Source organism: Salvia splendens, chromosome 15, assembly GCF_004379255.2.
Source record: "Salvia splendens isolate huo1 chromosome 15, SspV2, whole genome shotgun sequence".
Lineage (NCBI taxonomy): Eukaryota > Viridiplantae > Streptophyta > Magnoliopsida > Lamiales > Lamiaceae > Salvia > Salvia splendens.
In genome coordinates, this window is record NC_056046.1 from 6,998,783 (window position 1) to 7,021,056 (window position 22,274).

General features: G+C 40.3%; 4 protein-coding genes and 1 non-coding gene across 5 annotated transcripts; 2 read left to right on the plus strand and 3 right to left on the minus strand.

Moving 5' to 3' along the window:
* The first annotated feature begins 728 nt into the window (after nucleotides 1-728).
* Nucleotides 729-7,586, plus strand: LOC121767637. Its single transcript, XM_042163963.1, has 2 exons — nucleotides 729-820; nucleotides 5,269-7,586. Exon 2 carries the CDS (start codon nucleotides 5,514-5,516, stop codon nucleotides 7,584-7,586), a length of 2,073 nt encoding a protein of 690 aa, XP_042019897.1. The 5' UTR covers nucleotides 729-820; nucleotides 5,269-5,513.
* LOC121769639 lies at nucleotides 6,066-6,172 on the minus strand. Its single transcript, XR_006043659.1, has one exon. It is a non-coding gene; the product is annotated as a small nucleolar RNA R71 (small nucleolar RNA).
* A 6,820-nt stretch (nucleotides 7,587-14,406) lies between the features above and the next one.
* LOC121767640 (stress-response A/B barrel domain-containing protein HS1-like) lies at nucleotides 14,407-15,694 on the plus strand. The gene is made up of 2 exons (XM_042163965.1): nucleotides 14,407-14,668; nucleotides 15,327-15,694. Exons 1-2 carry the CDS (start codon nucleotides 14,529-14,531, stop codon nucleotides 15,514-15,516), a joined length of 330 nt encoding a protein of 109 aa, XP_042019899.1. The 5' UTR covers nucleotides 14,407-14,528; the 3' UTR covers nucleotides 15,517-15,694.
* Nucleotides 15,695-15,917: 223 nt separating this feature from the next.
* Nucleotides 15,918-18,826, minus strand: LOC121767638 (dihydrolipoyl dehydrogenase 1, mitochondrial-like). The gene is made up of 2 exons (XM_042163964.1): nucleotides 18,498-18,826; nucleotides 15,918-17,383 (listed from the first exon to the last, which is right to left on the minus strand). Exons 1-2 carry the CDS (start codon nucleotides 18,768-18,770, stop codon nucleotides 16,133-16,135), a joined length of 1,524 nt encoding a protein of 507 aa, XP_042019898.1. The 5' UTR covers nucleotides 18,771-18,826; the 3' UTR covers nucleotides 15,918-16,132.
* Nucleotides 18,827-19,235: 409 nt separating this feature from the next.
* Nucleotides 19,236-21,410, minus strand: LOC121768998 (probable protein phosphatase 2C 49). The gene is made up of 2 exons (XM_042165632.1): nucleotides 21,071-21,410; nucleotides 19,236-20,479 (listed from the first exon to the last, which is right to left on the minus strand). The coding sequence occupies exons 1-2, from the start codon at nucleotides 21,227-21,229 to the stop codon at nucleotides 19,484-19,486; spliced, it is 1,155 nt and encodes a 384-aa protein (XP_042021566.1). The 5' UTR covers nucleotides 21,230-21,410; the 3' UTR covers nucleotides 19,236-19,483.
* Between the last annotated feature and the right edge of the window lie 864 nt (nucleotides 21,411-22,274).

Sequence of the window (22,274 nt, forward strand, 5' to 3'; positions counted from 1 at the left end):
AAGTTGTTGTCATGCCAGAAAATATTTGTTTTTGAGACCTGTCTGATAAGGCTATATGCCGAGACTTTTGGCGATGCCAAAAGGTTAGTAACGAATTTGGTTTCCAATAGGACCGCAAATCCTATTCGGAGTTACGTGCGCGAGCGCGAGAGTTTGGCGATGCCAAACATTTGGTAATGAACTTGGTTTCCAATAGGACCGCAAATCCTATTCGGAGTTACGTGCGCGAGGGCTGTGAGCCATTTTCCAATAGGACCGAAAATCCTATTCGGAGTTACGTGCGCGAGGGCTGTGAGCCATTTTCCAATAGGACCGAAAATCCTATTCGGAGTTACGTGCGCGAGGGCTGTGAGCCATTTTCCAATAGGACCGCAAATCCTATTCGGAGTTACGTGCGCGAGCGCTGTGAGCCATCCTAGAGAGAGGCTGGCCGGCGAGGGTGCTTGTGAAGGCGGCCACCTTCACGGCCCACTGGATTCTCAGACATGGAGGAATACATCAAGAACTTAGATTGAAATCGGACTTTTAAGATCACAAAAGAATTTAGTATGCTCGGGCCTTTTAAGAAAACCCCCGTGTGATACTGTTAATGGATGACAACTTATATTTGTATGTTTTGTTTTCGGCACGTGTCCACTGAGTACTCCTGTACTCAGCCCTGCATGTATTTATAAATGTGCAGGTTGAACGTCAAGATGGAGAAGAATTGATCGGAGTTGATGCTATTAAATAATCGTGTGGATTTCTCGACGATTCGTGTCTTCATACACGAAGTCGTTCAGTAGGGACCTATTCCGCTGTGTTTTGTTGAATGAGAATAGTAACGTCTCATCATTGAACTCTGATTCAGTTGACATGTCAAATTATTCTATTTTGAGATCTTGTAACCAAATACTTGCATTCTAATTTGCGGTATCAATTGATTGGCCTTTTGGCAAGTCCCTTGAGTTCTTTTCTCGTTTCGTTAATTCCGCTTATTAGTCACGGATTTCCCGCTTTTGCTATCATTAGCAAAGTGCGGTCGTGACATTAGCAATCCATGAGACTAGGTTGTAGTACCCACTCACAAACGAAACCATCACCAAGGGCAGGGAGTTTGAATAATTCCCCTTGGGTTTAGCAACCCATAGGGCTAGGGTATAGTACCACCGCATGAATTAAATTTTATTTTTTAATGTATTTTTATATTTGGTACAGTAAAAAATGTTCCAATAGTATCTAATAATGTACATTTGTAGCAGTGAATAATGTATAGATTGAAGAAAATAATTTTGAAAGAAACTTGAATTCATGCCCTTTGGGTTTAGCAATCCATAGGGCTAGGTTGTAGTACCCACTCACAAACGAAACCATCACCAAGGGGAGGGAGTTTGAATCATTCCCCTTGAGGTTAGCAACCCATAAGGCTAGGGTATTGTATCACCACATGAATTAAAATTTATTTTTTAATGTGTGTTTTTGATACAGTAAATAATGTACCAATAGTATCTAATAATGTACATTCGTATCCATGAAAAATGTACAGATTGCAGAGAATAATATTGAAAGGAACTTGAATTCATGCCATTTGTCCATGGGGCTAGATTGTAATACTCACTCACAAACGAAATCATCACCTAGGGCATGAAGTTTGATTCATTCCCCTAGGGTTTATCAATCCGTGGGGCTAGGGTATAGTACCACCACATGAATTAAATTTCATTTTTTAATATGTGTTTTAGATTTGGTATAGTAAATAATGTACCAATAGTATCTAATAATATACATTCGTAACAGTGAATAATGTACAGATTGCAAAGAATAATGTTAAAGGGGACTTGAATTCATGCTCTTTGGGTTTAATAATCCATGGGCCAAACGTATATAGTAAAGCTATAACATAATAATAGTCGAAATAAAATTATAAAGTAGGACAACTCCAAAACAATGTAATAATTAACTACTAAATAATGTAAGTCTTAAAGTAAGTATAAAAAAAATATCTGGAAAACAAACTAAAAAATGACAATATTTTCTCTTCCCCGTATGCTTCTCCTTGTCATTCTCTGTATCTTTCAATATTGTAGAGTTTCTCGAATCATGGTGGCCCATCTGATCACAGAGAGAATCAGAAAAACATACATTAAAATACTATATTCGTACATTGCTCAGTAAGAAATATACATTAAATAACTATAGTCGTACATTACAATTATAATGAATATAACAAACATAGAGTCAAAATCGGACTTATATGCATGGGTTTGTACTATGACCTAACCTTATGGATAGCTAAACTCTAGGGGATTGGAACTAAGTTTGGTCAATCGAGGTCCCCTACGTGAAGTTGTTAATACTATATCATAGCCCAATGGATAAATGAACCCTAGGGGAATGACTCTAACTAGATGCCCTTGTTGAACATTGTGTTACTGGGTTGGTGTCATATGGATTGCAAAACCCTTGAGGAACTGATTTAAATTCCAGCTTTTATTGAACCATACAATTCACACAAGGCATAAACAAATAATGTATATATCTACTTTAATGATGTAACAACATATGATGTATCAAAACGGAACAATTAATGTACACATCTACCTAAATGATGTATCAAAGCAGAAACAGATAATGTACATATCTACTTAAATGATGTAATAACATATGATGTATCAAAACAAAACCATTTAATGTACATAACTGGCTAAATGATGTAACATAATATGATGCATCAAAATTGAACAATTAATGTACACATCTGATTACATGATGTAGCATGATCAAATAAATAATGTATTCAATTGATTCACAATTTCACAGAAATACACAAATAATGCACTGCAAATTATAAAACTTTCACTATCAAGGATTTTGAATCATTGATGAACATAAACCCAAATAAGTGCCTAAGAGTGTCCACTATGGGACGCCCACGGCTATAGCCGCGGGTTGGGGCGGTAGGCGGGCGAATTATAGTGGGGGAGTTGTCCGCCCCGGCGGCGGACGGGCGATCGCCGGCAGCGGGGCGAGGACGCGGTGGGGGGGACATAGCCGCGCCTATAGGCGCGGCGACTATAGTGTGAATATCCGCCGCGGCGCATGCGGCGTGATTTTAATTTTTTTTTCCTCTATAAATACCACTCCCCACCACCTATTTTTCACAATTTTCACAAAATTCATCCACTCACTATCTACACAACCACTCTCTAAAAAATGCACCGAGGAGACGACGATTATTTACACTGCGATTATTTAAATTACACTTGATTGAAACTCAAAAATATTTAAAAATGAAAATTGATTATAAAATTTGGGGGCTATTGAAGGTGTCCACTATAATGGAGGAAATAGAATTTTGGGCTACGGACAACAAAATTGGGGCTATGGACAAAAACTGGGGCGGGGCTATTGGGCGTGTCCGCCTTATAGTGGACACCCTAATGAACAGAAACCACAAAATTTGACACAATAATTAACAACAAACCAATCGATCAGTAATGAAGAAAAAACCAATTGAAAAACCCAAACAATTTGGTTCGTAAAATACCTAATTAAGTCTTCGACACTCACTTTGTAAAATACATTTGGTTCGTGAAATACCTTTGGCTGTATTTTGCAGCAGGCGACAGCGGAATGGTTGAGTAGATTCACAATAAACCGAGTTTGGGTTTACTAGATTTCAACCCACCGACCTCCAATTTCAGAAGAAGAAGCGCGCACAACTAGGACTTCGAAAGTGGTGATGCGAAGCATATTTCGTATACTTTTCCCCCTAAACTACACACTTTTATGTTAATTATAACTCATCAAGTTGTATTTGTATTGAAGTTTAGGAGGGTTGGAAGCTGGAAGTTCGCCGGGTGAAATTGGCAAAGCATGCGGAGATCAGACACTTCGCCCGGTCGGGCGATTATGAGCTTCAAAATGCCCGGTCGGGCGAAACACGTAAAAGCATGAGGAGAGTCCAGAAAGTTCGCCCGGTCGGGCGATTCTTCAAGACACAAAACGCCCAGTCGGGCGTTTCCCGCGAGTCATCCAGAAGCCTTTCGCCCGGTCGGGCGTTTCTCTCTTCTAAATTAGCCCGGTCGGGCGTTTGGTGACTCTAACTGCAAAATGGCAGTTTCCTAATGGACGGATGTGACGGGGTAGGTGGAAAGAAGGAAAAAAAGGCTGCAAAAAGGGGGAGAGAGGAGAGTGACGGGCAGAAGGGAATTGAAGAATTGAATTGAGAGGAGAGGGAGGAAGAAAAAGCTGCAGAAGAGAAAAGGTGACTGATGGGACACATCAGTCGTTGAACAAAAAATTGAAAATTTGAGAAGTTGACTTTGTGGGGGAGATTTGAATTGAAAGAAGAAAAAGTGCCGATGGATTTGTATTGATGAATGGTTAATTCTTCAAGATTACTCCATAATTCGAAGGGTTCCTCTTCCATGTCAATTGCTCCTAGTTTAATTATGCTTGGCTAAAAATCTTGTGTTGCTCCAAACATGTAATTGGATAATTTGTTCATATGATTTATGCTATGTTCTTCTTTATCTTAAGATCGTCTTTACCACAATTCTAGTGTTTGAATCTATTACTTTTGGTGCACCTTTTGTAATAGATCGTTAGGCTTATTTGAATGTCTCTTTAACTTTGAATAAGTTGGATCATTGTGGTAATGAATTATCAAATAGATTTGTTCAAATGATAATTTGATAATGGATTTCTTGTGCTTATAGTAATTGATCTTTGAGTCCCGCGCTTCCGTAGGATCCATAGATTAATGAAAATTATTTATAGAATATGTGTTCAACTATTCTTAAACTATTGTTTGTCAAGCATGTTCAGTGCTAGCATCGAGAATTGATTTCATAGTCCCGTGATTCATAAGATAGAGTTTGATATTAGAATAAATCACCGTTTTATCCATGAGTGTTTGGAGTAACATGTTCTTCTCTTCATTCGTCTTACTTGTTTTAGTTTGTCTATTTGTTTTTGCATAATCTAGAAATCAAAATCTTCAAATTAAAATCCTCTTTAGTATGTGTTTTCTTTGTTTTAGAGTTAAGTAATCTTTCCTTCCCTGTGGATCGACACCTTAAATTACTACAAACGAAGCTGTAATCTTGCAGCGAAGTGGTAATATTTGGGTTAATTAATTGAACTTGAGTGCTATATTATCTTATTGTAACAAACCTAAAATTACACATCAAGTTTTGGCGCCGTTGCCGGGGAAGGCAATAGATTGTTTAACTTCTAGTTTGTGTTTTGTTTTATTTTTGTTTGATCTTACTTTTATTTTTGTAGGTACTCATTTCGTGTTTTTGGAGGTGTTAGCCATCTACCACGTCTGGACTTGAAGACGAAGGAGTATTTTTTTTTCTAGGTGATTTTCTTTTTATCTCTTAGTTTAGGTAGTCTAGTTTTTCACTAAAGCACACACGTTTTATAGTACTTACCCCGAAGTTGTCGAGAGGTCTCGCTTTCGGTAATAGGAATATATTGTGTTTGTGCTTGGTGTATTTTCTGTTGTGTAGGTAAAAAAAAAGTGAATGCACACGCGATCACAGGGTACACCACCGTTTGGACTACTCTGTTATCAAAGAAGAAGTAAGGTTAGAGGGTCAGAGTTTGAGATCTTCCCGGACTATTCGAGTCCATTCAGAAGTAACCGACTCTTTGGTGAAGAAAGGGATCAGGATTCAGACGGTGAATCAATGGCTGAGAACAATGAGATTCCACCACCCATGGTGAGGTTTGGCGACACTCTGAGATCGGGAATTGAGTACCCAGGGGAGTGTGCCTACGCAAATGACAACGTCAACATTCTACCTCACTACATCAGTTTGGTGAATGGAGGAAATCTTTTTCATGGACGGGATGATGAAGATCCGGTGAGCCATTTGAATGCCTTCTACGAGCTGACAAATTCTCATAGACCTCCAAATGTGGAGCATCATCGGATTAAGAGGGCCTTATTTCCATTCTCATTGAGGGAGAAGGCAAGAGCGTGGTATGACTCATTACCGGGCTACAACATAGCAACTTTCCAAGAGTTGAAGTCGTTGTTTCTTGTGGAATACAACTCTCCAATGAAGATTGAGAAGTTGAGAGAGGAGATCACCTCATTCCGACAGAAGTATGATGAGTCCTTCGCGGAGGCATGGAAGAGATTCACGGAGTTGATAAGGAAATGCCCAAGTCACGGACTAGCTCCGGGGCATGACCTTTTGAAGTTCTACAAGGGACTCAACAGTGAAGGCACGGGATTGGTGACTGCAGGTTCGAATGGGAACCTAGATGATCTAACTCACGATGAGGTGAGGGCCTTGTTTCAAAGGTTGGCCAACAATCAAAGGAATTGGCACAATCCAAGGAGAGGAGCTGATAGAGCAGGAGATACGTTTGGTGCTACAAAGGAGGCGGAAAGAGTGACCGCAATTGAGGCTCAACTGGCAGACATCAGCACCCAAATGTCGTCAATGACAAAGGCGGTTAAGTCTCTTCAATTGACTCCTCAACCCCAAGCTGTGACTGTGATGAGATGTGGATTGTGTCAAGGAGGGCATCATACTGATCAGTGCCCAAGTCTTCAAGGACCACCAATGGAGGATGTGAACTACATTGGTAACAATCGACAAGGGTTCAACCAAGGCAACCAATACAACAATCAGCAGAATTGGAGGCCTCAACAAACGGGTTGGAATCAAGCTGGTCCTAGCAACAACTCGGGTAATCAATGGAGGAACAATACTCAACCCCCGGGTTATGAGAAGAAGCCATCAGTCGAGGATCAGTTGGGACAGATTCTCTCTTTTATGAATAAGAGTCAAAAGGAGAATGAGAATTTCAAGGAAAAAACAGTGGAAAAGTTTGGACAGATGGAGGCTACAATGAGGAATCTCGAGACTCAGATTGGACAGCTTGCCACGGCATCACACACGAGGATTCCTAACACCATCCCAAGTAATACTGTACCCAATCCGAGAGGTAATGAACAGTGCAAAGTAGTGACTTTGAGAAGTGGTAGAGAGTTGGATTCAACACCATTAATGGACGGCCAAGGTACTTCCGGCATCTCACACGCAGGGGCGGATGAGATGTTAGGCTTGCATTCCTCGCACGCAGGGGCGGACGAGGCATGTAAGAGAAGTCCCGAGTTGGTGCAGGGGGCCCAACATGGTCAAGAACAGGCTGCATCCGGCAGCAAGGAACATGGTGAAGAATCCGATGCAAGTGGAAAGTGTTCAGCAGAAGAGAAGGGTAAGAAGATAGTGGAAATGGAGTCAAAGAAAAAGATGTTGACAAGTCCAGCACTAGATCCGAAAAGCAAGTTCAACTTCCCCGATCATATTCCTCCTCCACCATATCCAACCAAGAGGAAGATGAGGGTCCCCAAAGAGAAAAGCTTTGAGTGGATGATGAACGTGATCCGGAAAGTGAATATGGATGTATCATTGGTGGACCTCTTCACTAATTTCCCCAAGTTCTCCAAGTTTTTCAAGGATATGATGGCAAACAAGGAGAAATTGCAAGATGAGGGGATAGTGGCCTTGAGCATGAATTGCTCACAACTGATTTCGGGAATGATGCCAATGAGAAGAGGGATCCGGGAAGTTGTGTGATTCCTTGTGAGATCGGTAACACAATCTTCACGAAATGCTTATTAGATCAAGGATCGGGGATCTCACTGATGGCTTTAAAAACTGCTAGAGCCATTGGATTAGAGGACAGAATGGAGCCCATCGACATTGCTCTACAATTGGCTGATCATTCCATCGTGAAGCCCACTGGAATAGTAGAGGATGTCTTGGTCAAAGTCGACAAATTTGTCATCCCCGTTGACTTCATAGTCTTGGACATGCCCGAGGACAAAGAGGTACCAATTCTGTTTGGTAGACCATTTCTCGCCACGGGAGATGTGTTGCTTGGAGCAAAGGACAACTCAGTCACGTTCAGAATTAATGGTGAGCAAGTGACCATTAATGTTGAGAAAGCGATGAAGCATCCTAGTGATGCAAAAGCGTGTTTTAGAGTTGATGTCCTCGACAAGTGCATTTTTGACAAGATGTGTTGCTCGGCAAGAATAGAAGGAAGCGTGTATGATAAAGGAAGTTTGGAGAGAGACTATGGTTCGACACTTAAAGTAGATTTTGATGAAATAGAAGATTCTCAAGTTGATCAACCAAGTCTCGAGAATGAATGTGTGGTGGATACTTTCGTGGCGGATGTGAAACCTTCAATCGAAATACCACCAAAGCTTGAATTGAAGCCACTCCCAACAAATCTGAAATATGTCTTCCTTGGTGAGAATGAAACGTTACCGGTTGTAGTATCGGCTTTGTTGACTGATGAAGAGGAATCCAAGTTAATAGAGCTACTGAAGTCGCACAAGCAAGCTCTAGGATGGTCCATTGCCGATATCAAAGGAATTAGCCCCGCTATATGCATGCATAAAATCTTGATGGAAGATGGAGCTAAGCTGGTAAGGGAGAGACAAAGAAGGTTGAACCCACTCATGCAAGAAGTGGTTGAAAAAGAGGTGAAGAAACTGTTGAAATTTGGGATGATCTATCCCATTTCCGATAGTGCGTGGGTCAGCCCGATGCAGTGTGTACCGAAGAAAGGGGGAATAACTGTGACCGTTAATGAGAAGAATGAAGTTTTGGCAACTCGATTGGTGAACTCATGGAGAGTTTGCATGGACTATAGGAAGTTGAACACGGCGATAAGAAAAGATCATTTTCCATTGCCATTTCTAGATCAGTTGCTCGATAGGATTGCGGGTTATTCCCATTACTGTTTTTTAGATGGATATTCGGGGTACAATCAGATTGCAATTGCCCCGAAAGATCAGGAAAAGACGACATTCACATGTCCTATTGGTACGTATGCCTTCCGCCGGATGCCTTTTGGTTTGTGTAATGCACCGGCTACATTTCAACGTTGCATGATGGCAATATTTTCTGACATGAATGAAGACATCATGGAGATCTTTATGGATGATTTCTCCGTCTTTGGATCCTCATTTGACCTTTGCTTGGAAAATTTGAGACGGGTCCTACAAAGATGTGAAGAGTCGAATCTCGTGCTAAATTGGGAAAAGTGTCAGTTCATGGTCAAAGAAGGCATAGTGTTGGGACACAAGGTGTCGGAGTTGGGGTTGGAGATGGATAAGGCGAAGATTGATGTGATCTCGAAGTTACCTCCCCCAACAAATGTGAAGGGCATCTGTAGTTTCCTTGGACATGCGGGATTCTACCGACGTTTTATAAAAGATTTTTCAAAGATTGCAAAGCCACTTTGCAACTTACTTGAGAAGGATGCCAAATTCATCTTTGATGAGAAATGCCTTGAGGCATTTGAGTTGCTGAAGAAAAAACTAGTCGAAGCTCCTATCATTATCACACCCGATTGGTCTAAGCCGTTTGAGTTGATGTGTGATGCTTCGGACTATGCTGTGGGGGCCGTTTTAGGCCAAAGGAAAGACAAGGTCCTACATGCCGTTTACTATGCTAGCAAAGTACTCAATGAAGCTCAATTGAATTACACCACGACGGAGAAGGAAATGTTAGCAGTAGTGTATGCCTTTGAGAAGTTTCGGGCATATTTACTTGGCACGAAGGTGGTAGTGTTCACGGACCATTCAGCTATCAAATATTTGATGAATAAGAAAGATGCAAAGCCTCGGTTGGTGAGATGGATTCTCTTACTACAAGAGTTTGACGTGGAGATTAAAGACAAAAAGGGGACCGAGAATTTGGTAGCTGATCACCTGTCTAGACTAGAGGGATTGGAAGAGACGGAAGATGAGAGAAAAAAAAGGATCAATGAGAAATTTCCCGACGAGCAAGTGTTGCAAGTGGAAGCTCGGGAAGCATATGTGCCGTGGTTTGCCAATTTGGCGAACTACCTTGTCACGAGCATTATACCAGAAGGGTTGTCATCTAACCAAAAGAAGAAGTTTTTGAATGACACCCGCACATATGTTTGGGAAGATCCATTTCTCTTCCGTATTTGTAGTGATGGAGTGATTCGAAGGTGCGTTGGAGAGCATGAGCATCTTCAGATTTTATCTGCATGCCATGATTCGTTGTATGGCGGCCACTTTGGAGCACGACGAACTGCATTTAAAGTGCTTCAGTCCGGATTTTTTTGGCCATCAATCTTCAAGGATGCAAAAGCCTATGTAGAGAGATGTGACAGTTGCCAAAGAACCGGTAATATCTCGTGGAGAAATGAAATGCCAATGAACAACATTCACGAGGTAGAACTCTTTGATGTTTGGGGAATAGACTTCATGGGACCGTTTCCCAAGTCTATTGGGCAACAATACATTCTTGTAGCTGTTGATTATGTCTTCAAGTGGGTGGAGGCAGTGGCCTCGGCAACTAATGATGCCAAAGTGGTGTTGAAGTTCATCAAGAATCACATCTTTAACCGCTTTGGAACACCACGGGCTATAATCAGTGATGGAGGAACTCATTTTTGCAATAAGTTATTTGATAACCTCCTAGGAAAGTATGGTGTCCAACACAAGGTTGCTACCCCTTATCATTCCCAAACAAGTGGTCAAGTTGAAGTCTCCAATCGTGAGATTAAGCGGGTGCTTGAGAAAGTGGTAAGGCCGTCTCGGAAGGATTGGGCTCAAAAGCTAGATGATGCTTTGTGGGCATATCGAACGGCTTATAAGACCCCGATTGGAACTTCGCCATACAAGTTGGTCTTTGGAAAAGCTTGTCATTTGCCGGTAGAACTGGAGCATAAAGCTTTTTGGGCTTTGCAAAAGCTCAACTTAGACTATGATGCTGCAGCCGAGAAGAGAATGTTTGATATGAACGAAATGGACGAGTTTAGGCTTCATGCTTATGAGAGCGTTGATCTCTACAAGGAGCGGGCTAAGAAGATACATGATGCAGCCATTAAGCCTCGTCATTTCCATGAAGGACAACTGGTCCTTTTATACAATTCTCGGCTCAAACTGTTTCCGGGCAAGCTTAAGTCAAGATGGTGGGGTCCTTATGTGGTGCATAAGGTGTATCCCTATGGTGCTGTGGATATTCGAGATCAGAAAAATGACAATCTGTGGAAGGTGAATGGCCAACGCTTGAAGGCCTATGTTGGAGTTGAGAGTGGCATGGAGGCAAGAGAACTGGCTACACTAGTGGATCCCAAAGTGTAGAGCAAGGAAGAGGAAGGTCGAGCCAACGACTATAAACAAAGGTGCTGGTTGGGAGGCAACCCAAGTTTTTATTTTTCTTTTATTTTTGTTTTCGTATGTTGGAGGTTTTGTTTGCTCAATTCTTTCCTCTAACATTTATTTTGAATTGAGTGTTTCTTTTTGTAGGTTTTGTTTCTTTTTGTAGGAGCAACTTGGAGATAGGATTGGAGCTTAGGAGGAAGTGCACCTACAAAGGATTTGTACACCCACCCTCTCACCCGAATGCACTATGGATTTCATTCCAAGTTTGGGGGGAGTTTTCTTTCCCTTTACTTTTTATGTTCTTCTTTGCTTGCATTGAGGACAATGAAGCATTCAAGTTTGGGGGGTTGTGAATTATTTGTGATGCACGCTGCATGTTTTTGGGTGTATTATATGATAAAGATGTTTTGAATCATGTAATTGACGGGTGCATGCTAGATCTTCGGCTTTCTGGTTGGGAATGCTTGCTTGATTTTTCTTGATCTTTGAAGCCTAGGATGAATGGAATTTGTGCATGATTTATTTGAAAGAGCATGTTGTGATTACAATCGATTTCTTGAGTTGAGGAGAGCATGAAAATCACATGTCTTGTGGAAATTATCTTGGATTGATTTGCTTTATCGAGTGAAGTGCTTGTATTCATTTGTGTCAATGATATGGGAGCATATTTCGTATACTTTTCCCCCTAAACTACACACTTTTATGTTAATTATAACTCATCAAGTTGTATTTGTATTGAAGTTTAGGAGGGTTGGAAGCTGGAAGTTTGCCGGGTGAAATTGGCAAAGCATGCGGAGATCAGACACTTCGCTCGGTCGGGCGATTATGAGCTTCAAAACGCCCGGTCGGGCGAAACACGTAAAAGCATGCGGAGATCAGACACTTCGCCCGGTCGGGCGATTATGAGCTTCAAAACGCCCGGTCGGGCGAAACACGTAAAAGCATGAGGAGAGTCCAGAAAGTTCACCCGGTCGGGCGATTCTTCAAGACACAAAACGCCCGGTCGGGCGTTTCCCGCGAGTCATCCAGAAGCCTTTCGCCCGGTCGGGCGTTTCTCTCTTCTAAATTAGCCCGGTCGGGCGTTTGGTGACTCTAACTGCAAAATGGCAGTTTCCTAATGGACGGATGTGACGGGGTAGGTGGAAAGAAGGAAAAAAAGGCTGCAAAAAGGGGGGAGAGAGGAGAGTGACGGGCAGAAGGGAATTGAAGAATTGAATTGAGAGGAGAGGGAGGAAGAAAAAGCTGCAGAAGAGAAAATGTGACTGATGGGACACATCAGTCATTGAACAAAAAATTGAAAATTTGAGAAGTTGATTTTGTGGGGGAGATTTGAATTGAAAGAAGAAAAAGTGCCGATGGATTTGTATTGATGAATGGTTAATTCTTCAAGATTACTCCATAATTCGAAGGGTTCCTCTTCCATGTCAATTGCTCATAGTTTAATTATGCTTGGCTAAAAATCTTGTGTTGCTCCAAACATGTAATTGGATAATTTGTTCATATGATTTATGCTATGTTCTTCTTTATCTTAAGATCGTCTTTACCACAATTCTAGTGTTTGAATCTATTACTTTTGGTGCACCTTTTGTAATAGATCGTTAGGCTTATTTGAATGTCTCTTTAACTTTGAATAAGTTGGATCATTGTGGTAATGAATTATCAAATAGATTTGTTCAAATGATAATTTGATAATGGATTTCTTGTGCTTATAGTAATTGATCTTTGAGTCCCGCGCTTCCGTAGGATCCATAGATTAATGAAAATTATTTATAGAATATGTGTTCAACTATTCTTAAACTATTGTTTGTCAAGCATGTTCAGTGCTAGCATCGAGAATTGATTTCATAGTCCCGTGATTCATAAGATAGAGTTTGATATTAGAATAAATCACCGTTTTATCCATGAGTGTTTGGAGTAACATGTTCTTCTCTTCATTCGTCTTACTTGTTTTAGTTTGTCTATTTGTTTTTGCATAATCTAGAAATCAAAATCTTCAAATTAAAATCCTCTTTAGTATGTGTTTTCTTTGTTTTAGAGTTAAGTAATCTTTCCTTCCCTGTGGATCGACACCTTAAATTACTACAAACGAAGCTGTAATCTTACAGCGAAGTGGTAATATTTGGGTTAATTAATTGAACTTGAGTGCTATATTATCTTATTGTAACAAACCTAAAATTACACATCAAGTGGGCTCTTGAAATCACGTCGACTCCAGGTTTCACAGCCTTAATCGGCAGCAATTGCTGGTTTTTCTTTGATGAACAGAGGTGGTTAGGGTTTTGGATGTGGGAGAAATCCACCGTCGACCGCTGATGGGGTCCGACAACAACTGCGAATTGTCGACTTTGGGATGTTTTGACGGCGAAAATCGGCCATGAGATGTGGTATTCTCTGTTTTTCTGGCGGCTGGGGTTTAGAAATGAGTTGGAATTGGGGGAGAAGGGTTTTGAACGTGATTTGAGAGATTTGAGAGATATGAGACGTTTGGAGTGAGGGAGTTGATGGAATATCAAGCGGTTTCAATGAAAATCACGCTTAATTGTAGGAAAGGCCGTTTTTAATTCATCATAGTTTTACAGTTATACCCTTATAATGTAGCAAATGGACGTAATAATGTAACGCGGAATTATAAATCTAATCATCATCTAGTCCGTCCAACCTCTTAATCTAAAGGTTGATATTATGTTGGAACTTAACACTAAGAGAGCAGCTTAAGAGCATCAGCAGTGGCGCGGAGCTCCCGGTGGAATTTCCCGCAGAATTTCTAAAAACACCTCATGCCACGTCATACGGAATTCCCACTGCACTGCCACGTCATACGGACTTCCCACTGCACAGTGGCGGAACTTACCGCGGAATTCCCGACGGACTTCCCACAATAAAAAGCATTTAATTCAATAAACGGGAATTCCGCGCGGACGTCCGTGGGAGTAAACGCAATAGCGGACATGCGCACGGAATTCTGCGGAATGCCGCAGAACTGCAAATTCCTCGACGGAATTCTGTATCCGTGCATGCCACGCACAATGGCGGATGTCCGCCACGGAATCCCCGCACACCGATGGGAATTCCGCGGTGACATCCGCCAGTGCTGATGCTCTAATGTTACCCGGAACATTATTTTAAATGATAGTAATACTACATAATAATGCAAATAATAATTTTACTTAGGCGTAGTAGTATTATAGAGAAAATAATCATAAAAGTAAGCGTATTTATGAATAGTAGTGTTATAGGGACTTGGTTTAGATTGGGTTTAGAAATTCTCACCACAATCACACACGCAACATTTACTCCTCACTCACTCTCAATCTCAATCTCAATCTCAATCTCAATCACTCACAGAATCAAAGAGAGAGTAGCTATGGAGGAAAGCAAGGGGGAAGTGAAGCACATACTGCTTGCAAAGTTCAAAGATGGCTTATCAGAACAACAAATTGATGAATACATCAAAGAGTACGCCAACCTTGTCAATCTTGTTCCTTCCATGAAGGCCTTCCGATGGTAACTTTTCAGTATCTTCGAAAAATCCTATATCTGCCTAATTAGGAATTACTTCTTCATTTTTCTATTATATACATGAGATTGGGGTCGCTAGCTAGGGCTTTCACTTGAGTTATATGTGAACCAATTATAATAGAAAAAAGAGGTTACATTTGATTGATGTGTAGATCTCTAGTAAATATATTGCTCTAGAATTCCGGATCGTGGTGTGCTTCTGCTGAAAGATGAAATTTTTCTTTTAACCCCAGTCACAATTTGTGGACTTTTCGTATACCATGAAAGAAAAGGAGGTAATTACACTTCACATACAAAATGTTTAGCCAAAAAATTTAAGTTTGCATAAATCATAATACAAAAAGTTTAAAAATGTTTTTAAGTTAGTGAAGGATAAGAAATTGAGATAAAATGCTATAATATGTAACTTTTTGTGATTTATTTAAACTTTAAGCTTTTTGTACTAATTTGAAATATTGTGAAACATTTTGTATGTAAAGTGTAACTACCATAAAAGAAAATGCTGGTGCTTGATGTAATTTGTGGTTTATATTAGTTTGTAAGCCTGGCCTCTCGACTTGCTTCAACTTTTCTGAGAAACATGTAGTATCTTCCTTGGTTATTGTTGAAGCTGAGATTGAGTTGGGGCTGTGGTGTGTGACAGGGGTAAAGATGTGAGCATCGAAAACATGCATCAAGGCTTCACCCATATCTTCGAATCAACCTTCGAATGCACACAAGGGATTGCTGAATATATTTCCCATCCAGACCATGTCGTGTTTGCAAACAAATTACTGCCCCAGTTTGAGAAGGTCATTGTTGTTGATTTCAAGCCCACTAAAGTTGAAGTTTGAATCTTCAGCAGCCTTCCAGTGAGACTTCACTTCTGTCTTCTGGCTTTGTTGAATAATGTAATGTGTTCAAAATTCAAAGATTGTTCCTTTTGTAGCTTAACCTTTGCTTCAAGCTTGATTGTCTTCTGATGATTATACACTCCAGTTAATAAATTACTTTTGGCTTGTAGTTTTGTAATGCTTGCTTGCCTTCTCTGGTTCTGTTTCTTGGTTGGGACAGAGCAGTGGATATTTTTATGTGAGTGTTAATTTGGATATTGATTTACCATGTAACATGTTCCAAATGTCACAAATCTAATTTCATGGCTGAGCTAGTGTAGCTTCAACTTAGGAATTTATTGAATATGCATATCTAACAAGATTATGTTTTGAGAAAAGAAAAAACCTTCGACAGCTGAAAAAGCTCAAAATTTACACAGCTCGTGATGTTATTACATCATAATGCAGAAGCATTCGAGTACAAAGCACCGAAATCATATGAAATGAAAACTGAAGAAATATAGTTCAATCATTTATCAAGTTGATCACGAGAATATGTTGTAGCTCCAATAAACAACTCTTGGAATTAATTATGAAAAAAACAGAATAAGACGAGATTCCATGGGTGTGTCGGTTTCTAAATGTGAATGGGTTTGTCGAAAGTGGCCATGGCGGCCTCCTTCAGTGCTTCACTCATTGTTGGATGAGCATGGCATGTTCGGGCAATGTCTTCGCTGGATGCTCCATACGCCAAAGCCAAAGCAGCTTCGTGAATTAGCTCCCCAGCATTCGGTGCCATTATGTGGACTCCCAAGATCTTGTCACTCTCTTTCTCAGCAATTATTTTCACCAGACCCTCAGCATCATCAATTGCCTTGGCTCTGCTGTTTGCCAACAAAGGAAACTTCCCCACGCGATATTCAACTCCAAGGGTCTTCACCTGCTCCTCAGTTTTCCCCACTGACGCCACCTCAGGGTGTGTGTACACAACTCCTGGGACCAAGTCGTAGTCCACGTGACCCTCCTTGCCAGCAATGTACTCTACACATGCAACACCATCTTCTTCAGCTTTGTGAGCCAACATAGGTCCGGGAATTACATCACCAATCGCATATACTCCTGGCACGTTAGTGGCAAACCGCTCATTCACCAAGATGCGCCCAATCTTGTCAGTTTCAACCCCTATCTTCTCCAACTGGAGTCCAGCAGTGAAAGGTGTTCTTCCAGCAGAAACCAGAACAACATCAGCCTCGAGTGTGGTCTGCTCGCCACCAGCTGATGGCTCAAGGGTCAACTTCACACCACTTCCTGTGGTGTCAACAGACACGACCTTGGTTTTGAGCATGAATTTCATTTTCTGCTTCTCAAGGGATCGTTGAAATTGTTTCCGCACTTCACCGTCCATGCTTGGAACTATGTCAGCTGCAAATTCAACTACAATTACCTCTGACCCAAGGCGACCCCAAACAGAACCCATTTCAAGACCAATATAACCAGCCCCTATCACTATAAGTCTCTTAGGAACCTCCTTCAAGGATAAAGCTCCAGTAGATGATACGATTCTCTCTTCATCAATGGTTATCCCTGGGAGACTCTTCACATCTGAACCAGTTGCTACTATAATGTGCTTCCCTTTCACAGTTGTGTTGCCACCATCTATAGTATCAACAGAAACTTCAGATGGAGATAGGAACTTTCCATACCCCTTCACGTAGTTCACTTTGTTCTTCTTGAAGAGACCTTCAATACCTTTAGTCAAGTTACCCACTGCTTTATCTTTTTGGGCCAGCATTGCAGGTACATCAACCTCGACTGAAGAAACCTTAATACCATGATGGGCAAACGAACTCTTTGCTTCATGATACATGTGAGAGGAATGAAGCAATGCCTGCATGATAAGGTAAATAATTAGGACCACCTAAAACATTAAAACCACATGCCATTTCACGAATGTAAGTTCCAAGCTATCATCTGATAGTTGGATGCCACGAGGATTGAGGAATATCAAGGCACACATATACTAATTGAGAAACTGAAAATTAAAACCACATGCCAGGAGCATAACATGGCACCAGATTTCATTTCTTCACAGAGACTTGACTGACACAAGTAAACATTATATATGATCACTTCTTATCTAATTCTGTTGATGCAATTATTAGGCATGTATTTCATTTCAAAAGGCTAATCATGTCGTGTGCCTGCATATTGGTTTAGAACATGCATCACAAATTCGGCTGGCAATCAAGCAGTTAAAATATAGGAAATACAAAAATGGAAGTTACATATCTATTTTACAAAACTCAAAAATTTCAAGATGGAAATATAAAAATGTTGAAAGGAATCAAAAGTAGTGCTTTGGATAACAGTTACAAAGAGGTTGATAACACTTGCTAAATAGCATCTCATTCTACCACTTTCAGCCCGCACCTTACCAACAATCCCATGTTCCCACATATGACATCAAAGATAAGCAGCAACGCGTCGTGCATACCACAAGGCAATATATAGAAGACTTATGGGAGCATTTACAAGTTTCTATTATACCCTATTAACCAAAAGAAACCTAAGGCTGTCTTCACTCTTCATAAACGAGAATTTGTTTCAAATATATAATAATTCAATTAAAATCCACCAAAATCAATCATATGTTTTGCTATCATGAACTTAAAACCTTTCACAATAAAAAAAACATAACCTAAAAAATAAACACTAACTGAAACATTATAGATCAGCTATATGCAGAAAATATGTGATTATCTCCGGACTATCTATCAGCAGAGCCATCCATGAGTATTGAATAACAATTGACATAAACTATCAAACTTGAGTTCCTCACCACAATTCACAAACCTAAATCCTAGAAATAAAGGAAATGAAAGTGAGACCAAAATCACAGCAACAGCCAACTCTCCCATCAGCCGAATCTTCACGACGCAAAAAATGGATCTAAATTAAAGTCAAACAAGCAGAGGCAATTAGGGAACATAGCAGGAACGGACCTTAGAAGGGATACAGCCGACGTTGAGGCAGGTACCTCCGAGGGTGCCTCGCTTCTCGATACAGGTAGTCTTGAGGCCTAGCTGCGCCGCCTTGATTGCGGCAACGTAGCCTCCAGGGCCACCGCCAATAATGACTACATCATTTTCATCAGATCCGGTGGCAAATCCCCTGCTAAGAATCCACGAGTATTTGGCTCCGCTGTGAAGCTGCTTTGATGATGGAGACAACAGCGCCGCCGCCCTTCGCCTCGCCAGAGTTGCAGCCATCGCCATTTCTCGCTTTCTGTATTAATTTGGGTTTGATTGATTCTCTCTTTCTACTGCCCAAACCCCATTTATGATTTATGTATAGAAGAAAATTGGATTCAGCTGAGATTTCATCACAGCCGTTGGATGCGATGGATGCTTCCTTTGACTTAAACGGACACCCGCCGTTAGATCGCTATTGCTTTGATGATTACATAATACAGGTAAATTAAACACAATCTTATTATTCTAGTTAGAAAAACCTAATCATTGTCTTTATAAACACAATCTTAATTTCAGATGCAAATTATTATAAAAATATATTCCCATTTTATAAGTACTTTCTAATCAGTTTAAGAAGCAAATATGAAATGGGATAAGCCAGTGTTCCATTGTGTCCTTATGTTTGGTTGAGAAGTAGATGGTGCTGATGAGGAAGAACAGGCAGCCATTGAAATATTATCAGCAGTGTAGCAATGAAAAATAGCAAGATGCCAAAATAAAATACTAGAGGGTTCACATTCAATTGAGATAGTAGCCAAAAAAGTTGAATACAATACAAGAACCTAAGTGACCAAAATTGTTCAAATTCAATAATATATAGATTCACTCATGACTACCACCAATACAAGCTTGCTTTTTCTCACTGGTTTCTGAAGCAACCTCAAAACAGAAGAAGAAAAAAACAATCATTTAATATGTATGATTATCTTCACAAAGAATATAGTATATGGCTCCATTCAATTGCCTTCTATGAACTCCCTCAACTTGGCCCTTGCTTCTTCAGACATGCAGAATCTCAGTCTTGGTCTTTGACAAGAAACTGTATCCTGACGCTCCGGAGAGGAGAAACAAACCACGATGGCTGTGACATTGTCACCTGTGTCTCGCATTAATGCTTGACTGGTGAGCTCTTTAGCACATTGTTCTGGGTCGTTGTGGTACCTGAGCTCTCGCTGTACTAGGCTCACTGCCTCCTCGTTCGACAGAACATCCCAAATACCATCGCATGCAATTATCAAGAACTCGTCGTCCTCAGTCAGCTTAGTCAGTTGAAATTCTGGCTCGGCAGTGAGAGGTGAAGCAGATCCAGCTGGGAGTTTCATATACCAATCTCCCAGAGCTCGTGTGACTGCAAGCTCACCATTTAGGTATCCATATTCAACTGAACCACCCAAATCCTCCACCCTCTTTTTCTCCACTTCACAAGAAGGTCGGTGATCCTGTGATAGCTGAATAGCACCTCCTTCCCTACATAGGACAGCACGACAGTCCCCAGCATTTGCTACGAGTAGATTTCTTCCAAGAACCAGAACGGTGAGTGCTGTTGTTCCACAGTAGGAATCAACACTGAGTTCATCGGCCAAGGCTTGATCAGCCTGTAAATATGATCTTAGATGACAAATCTCCATCGCTTGCAAGAAGGCTTCTTCAACATCCGACGTCTGAGGCAGTTCAGCATCTTCAAAGAAAATTTTCATGGTATTATTCTTCATGAAAGCTGCAGCATCAGGTCCACCGTGACCATCAAAGACAGCATAAAAGGAGCTCGGCTCTGACCAGCTGTAGAGGGAGCCCAAGTGGGAAGATAGGTCATCAATCCTGATGTGCTCATCCTCATTGGAACTACGAGGTCCAATATCAGTGTGGCTGCCCGATCGAATTCTTGGTAAAAACTTCCTGGTTGGAGTCTCAGACACTATGGTAGTTTGTAAACTAGTTGAGCAGCTCAACGCCTGGTGACAGAAAAGAGATGCCATTAGGATTAAATCATGAGAGCATATCAAGCCAAAAATAGACAAACATAAACTATTTAGTCTATTTTAGTAGATTATGCAAGGGAAATCATGTCATTGTTAACAATTAAGAACCAAAAAACCAAATTAGAAATTCTTCATAGGATCAAACACGGATAAATTATAGTACTAGTATTCAATTTAGCAATCAAAGCGGAAAAGGCAAAATTACAGTTCCGGGCAGCATGAACATCAAGCATTTAGGGCAGGAGGAGCTAGACAATATGAAAACCTAATTTGCCACAAGAAAGAAACAACGATCCGATCCCAAAGAAGCATACAACATATAGAGAGAGAGAGAGAGAGACAAGCACCGAGAAACCCCCACCACGAAATCTGGCGAAAATATGATCTTGATGAGAAGGGAAAATTGAATCATTACATCGAAACTAGGGAAGAAAGAAAGAAATTCCCGCAATTATACAACAAAATTAGGAGTTGCGTAAGAGAATTTTCATCCCAAGAAACAGCATTTGAAATAAGGAATAGCAGGCATCTGAATTAAGGAGAAGAAAAAGAAATTAAACGAACCGATTCACGGCGAGAGAGGTCGAAGAGGATAGGCGGCGCAGCTGTACCGGGCTGCGACATGTCGAAGAAATCCGGTTGAATACTAGGCGAGGGAAGGGGAAGGTGAAGGCATTGGAAGGAGAGGGTTGGATGACAAATAAACTCCGCTTCTGCCACCATAATTGATTGCAATCCTAGAGTAGATTAAATTTCTTGCGGGTATTGGCTTGTTTCAGGATTGAGGATTGTTTGTTGATTGATGAGGGAGGGAGAGAGAGATTTGGGGGAGAAAGGAAAGCTAACCCTAGTAGTAATAGGAAAAGTATCCGACGCCACGCGCTATAATGTTCACATTGCGGCTCGATTAATCAATTTAATATGCTACGCTAACGGCACAAATAGTCAATACCATTCTTAATAAAAAGATTGCACCACAAATTCAATCTCCATCCATCCACACGTTTCAATCCCACTATACCTACAGCTATCTGCACCTACAATACAACTGCAAACATGTGTTGCCCTTATTTCTATATACAATTATGCAATTACATAATTTCACCAACCTACCTTCCTAATTGTAGGTCTCTTCCCAACTTTGTATGCAAACGAAAGCTCAACCATGAGTTCTAAACATAATTGCCACCTCCGTTAATAATTTAAAAAATAATCTTGGTTTTCCATTTTTATTTATCCATTAAAATTAGTTTCCATTCATTTATGGTAAGTCTTTTATTTCTACTAGACTACATTCTATTTTTCACTCAAAATATTTCTAACAACTTTTTCCTTATATATCTCTTTTACTTTACTAATTTTACAATTAAACTTATATGATCCAGTAGTGATATGACTCTTTTTTTTTTAATGAAGTAAGTATTATTTTTCTATATAAATTATTTAGCTAAGAGTGATTGTATTATAAATAAAGTTATTATTTTAATGAATAAAAATCATTGTTTTTTATGTATAAAAAAGTCGTAGTGTGTCGGGTAAATAGTGATATTGCTTGTAATTAAAAGTGAGTGTTGTTTTTAATAAAAATTATTGTTCAAATGTATACAAATTAGTAACATCTCTATTTTTTCACGAAAAATAGTCTTATATCTTTATTTTGGGTCATTCATCAAAATTAGTCTCTATCTATTCTAAGTAGGTTTTTATTCTCATAAAGTATGTGCAATTTTTCATTAATAATATTTCAACTATTTTTTTTTATCTAACA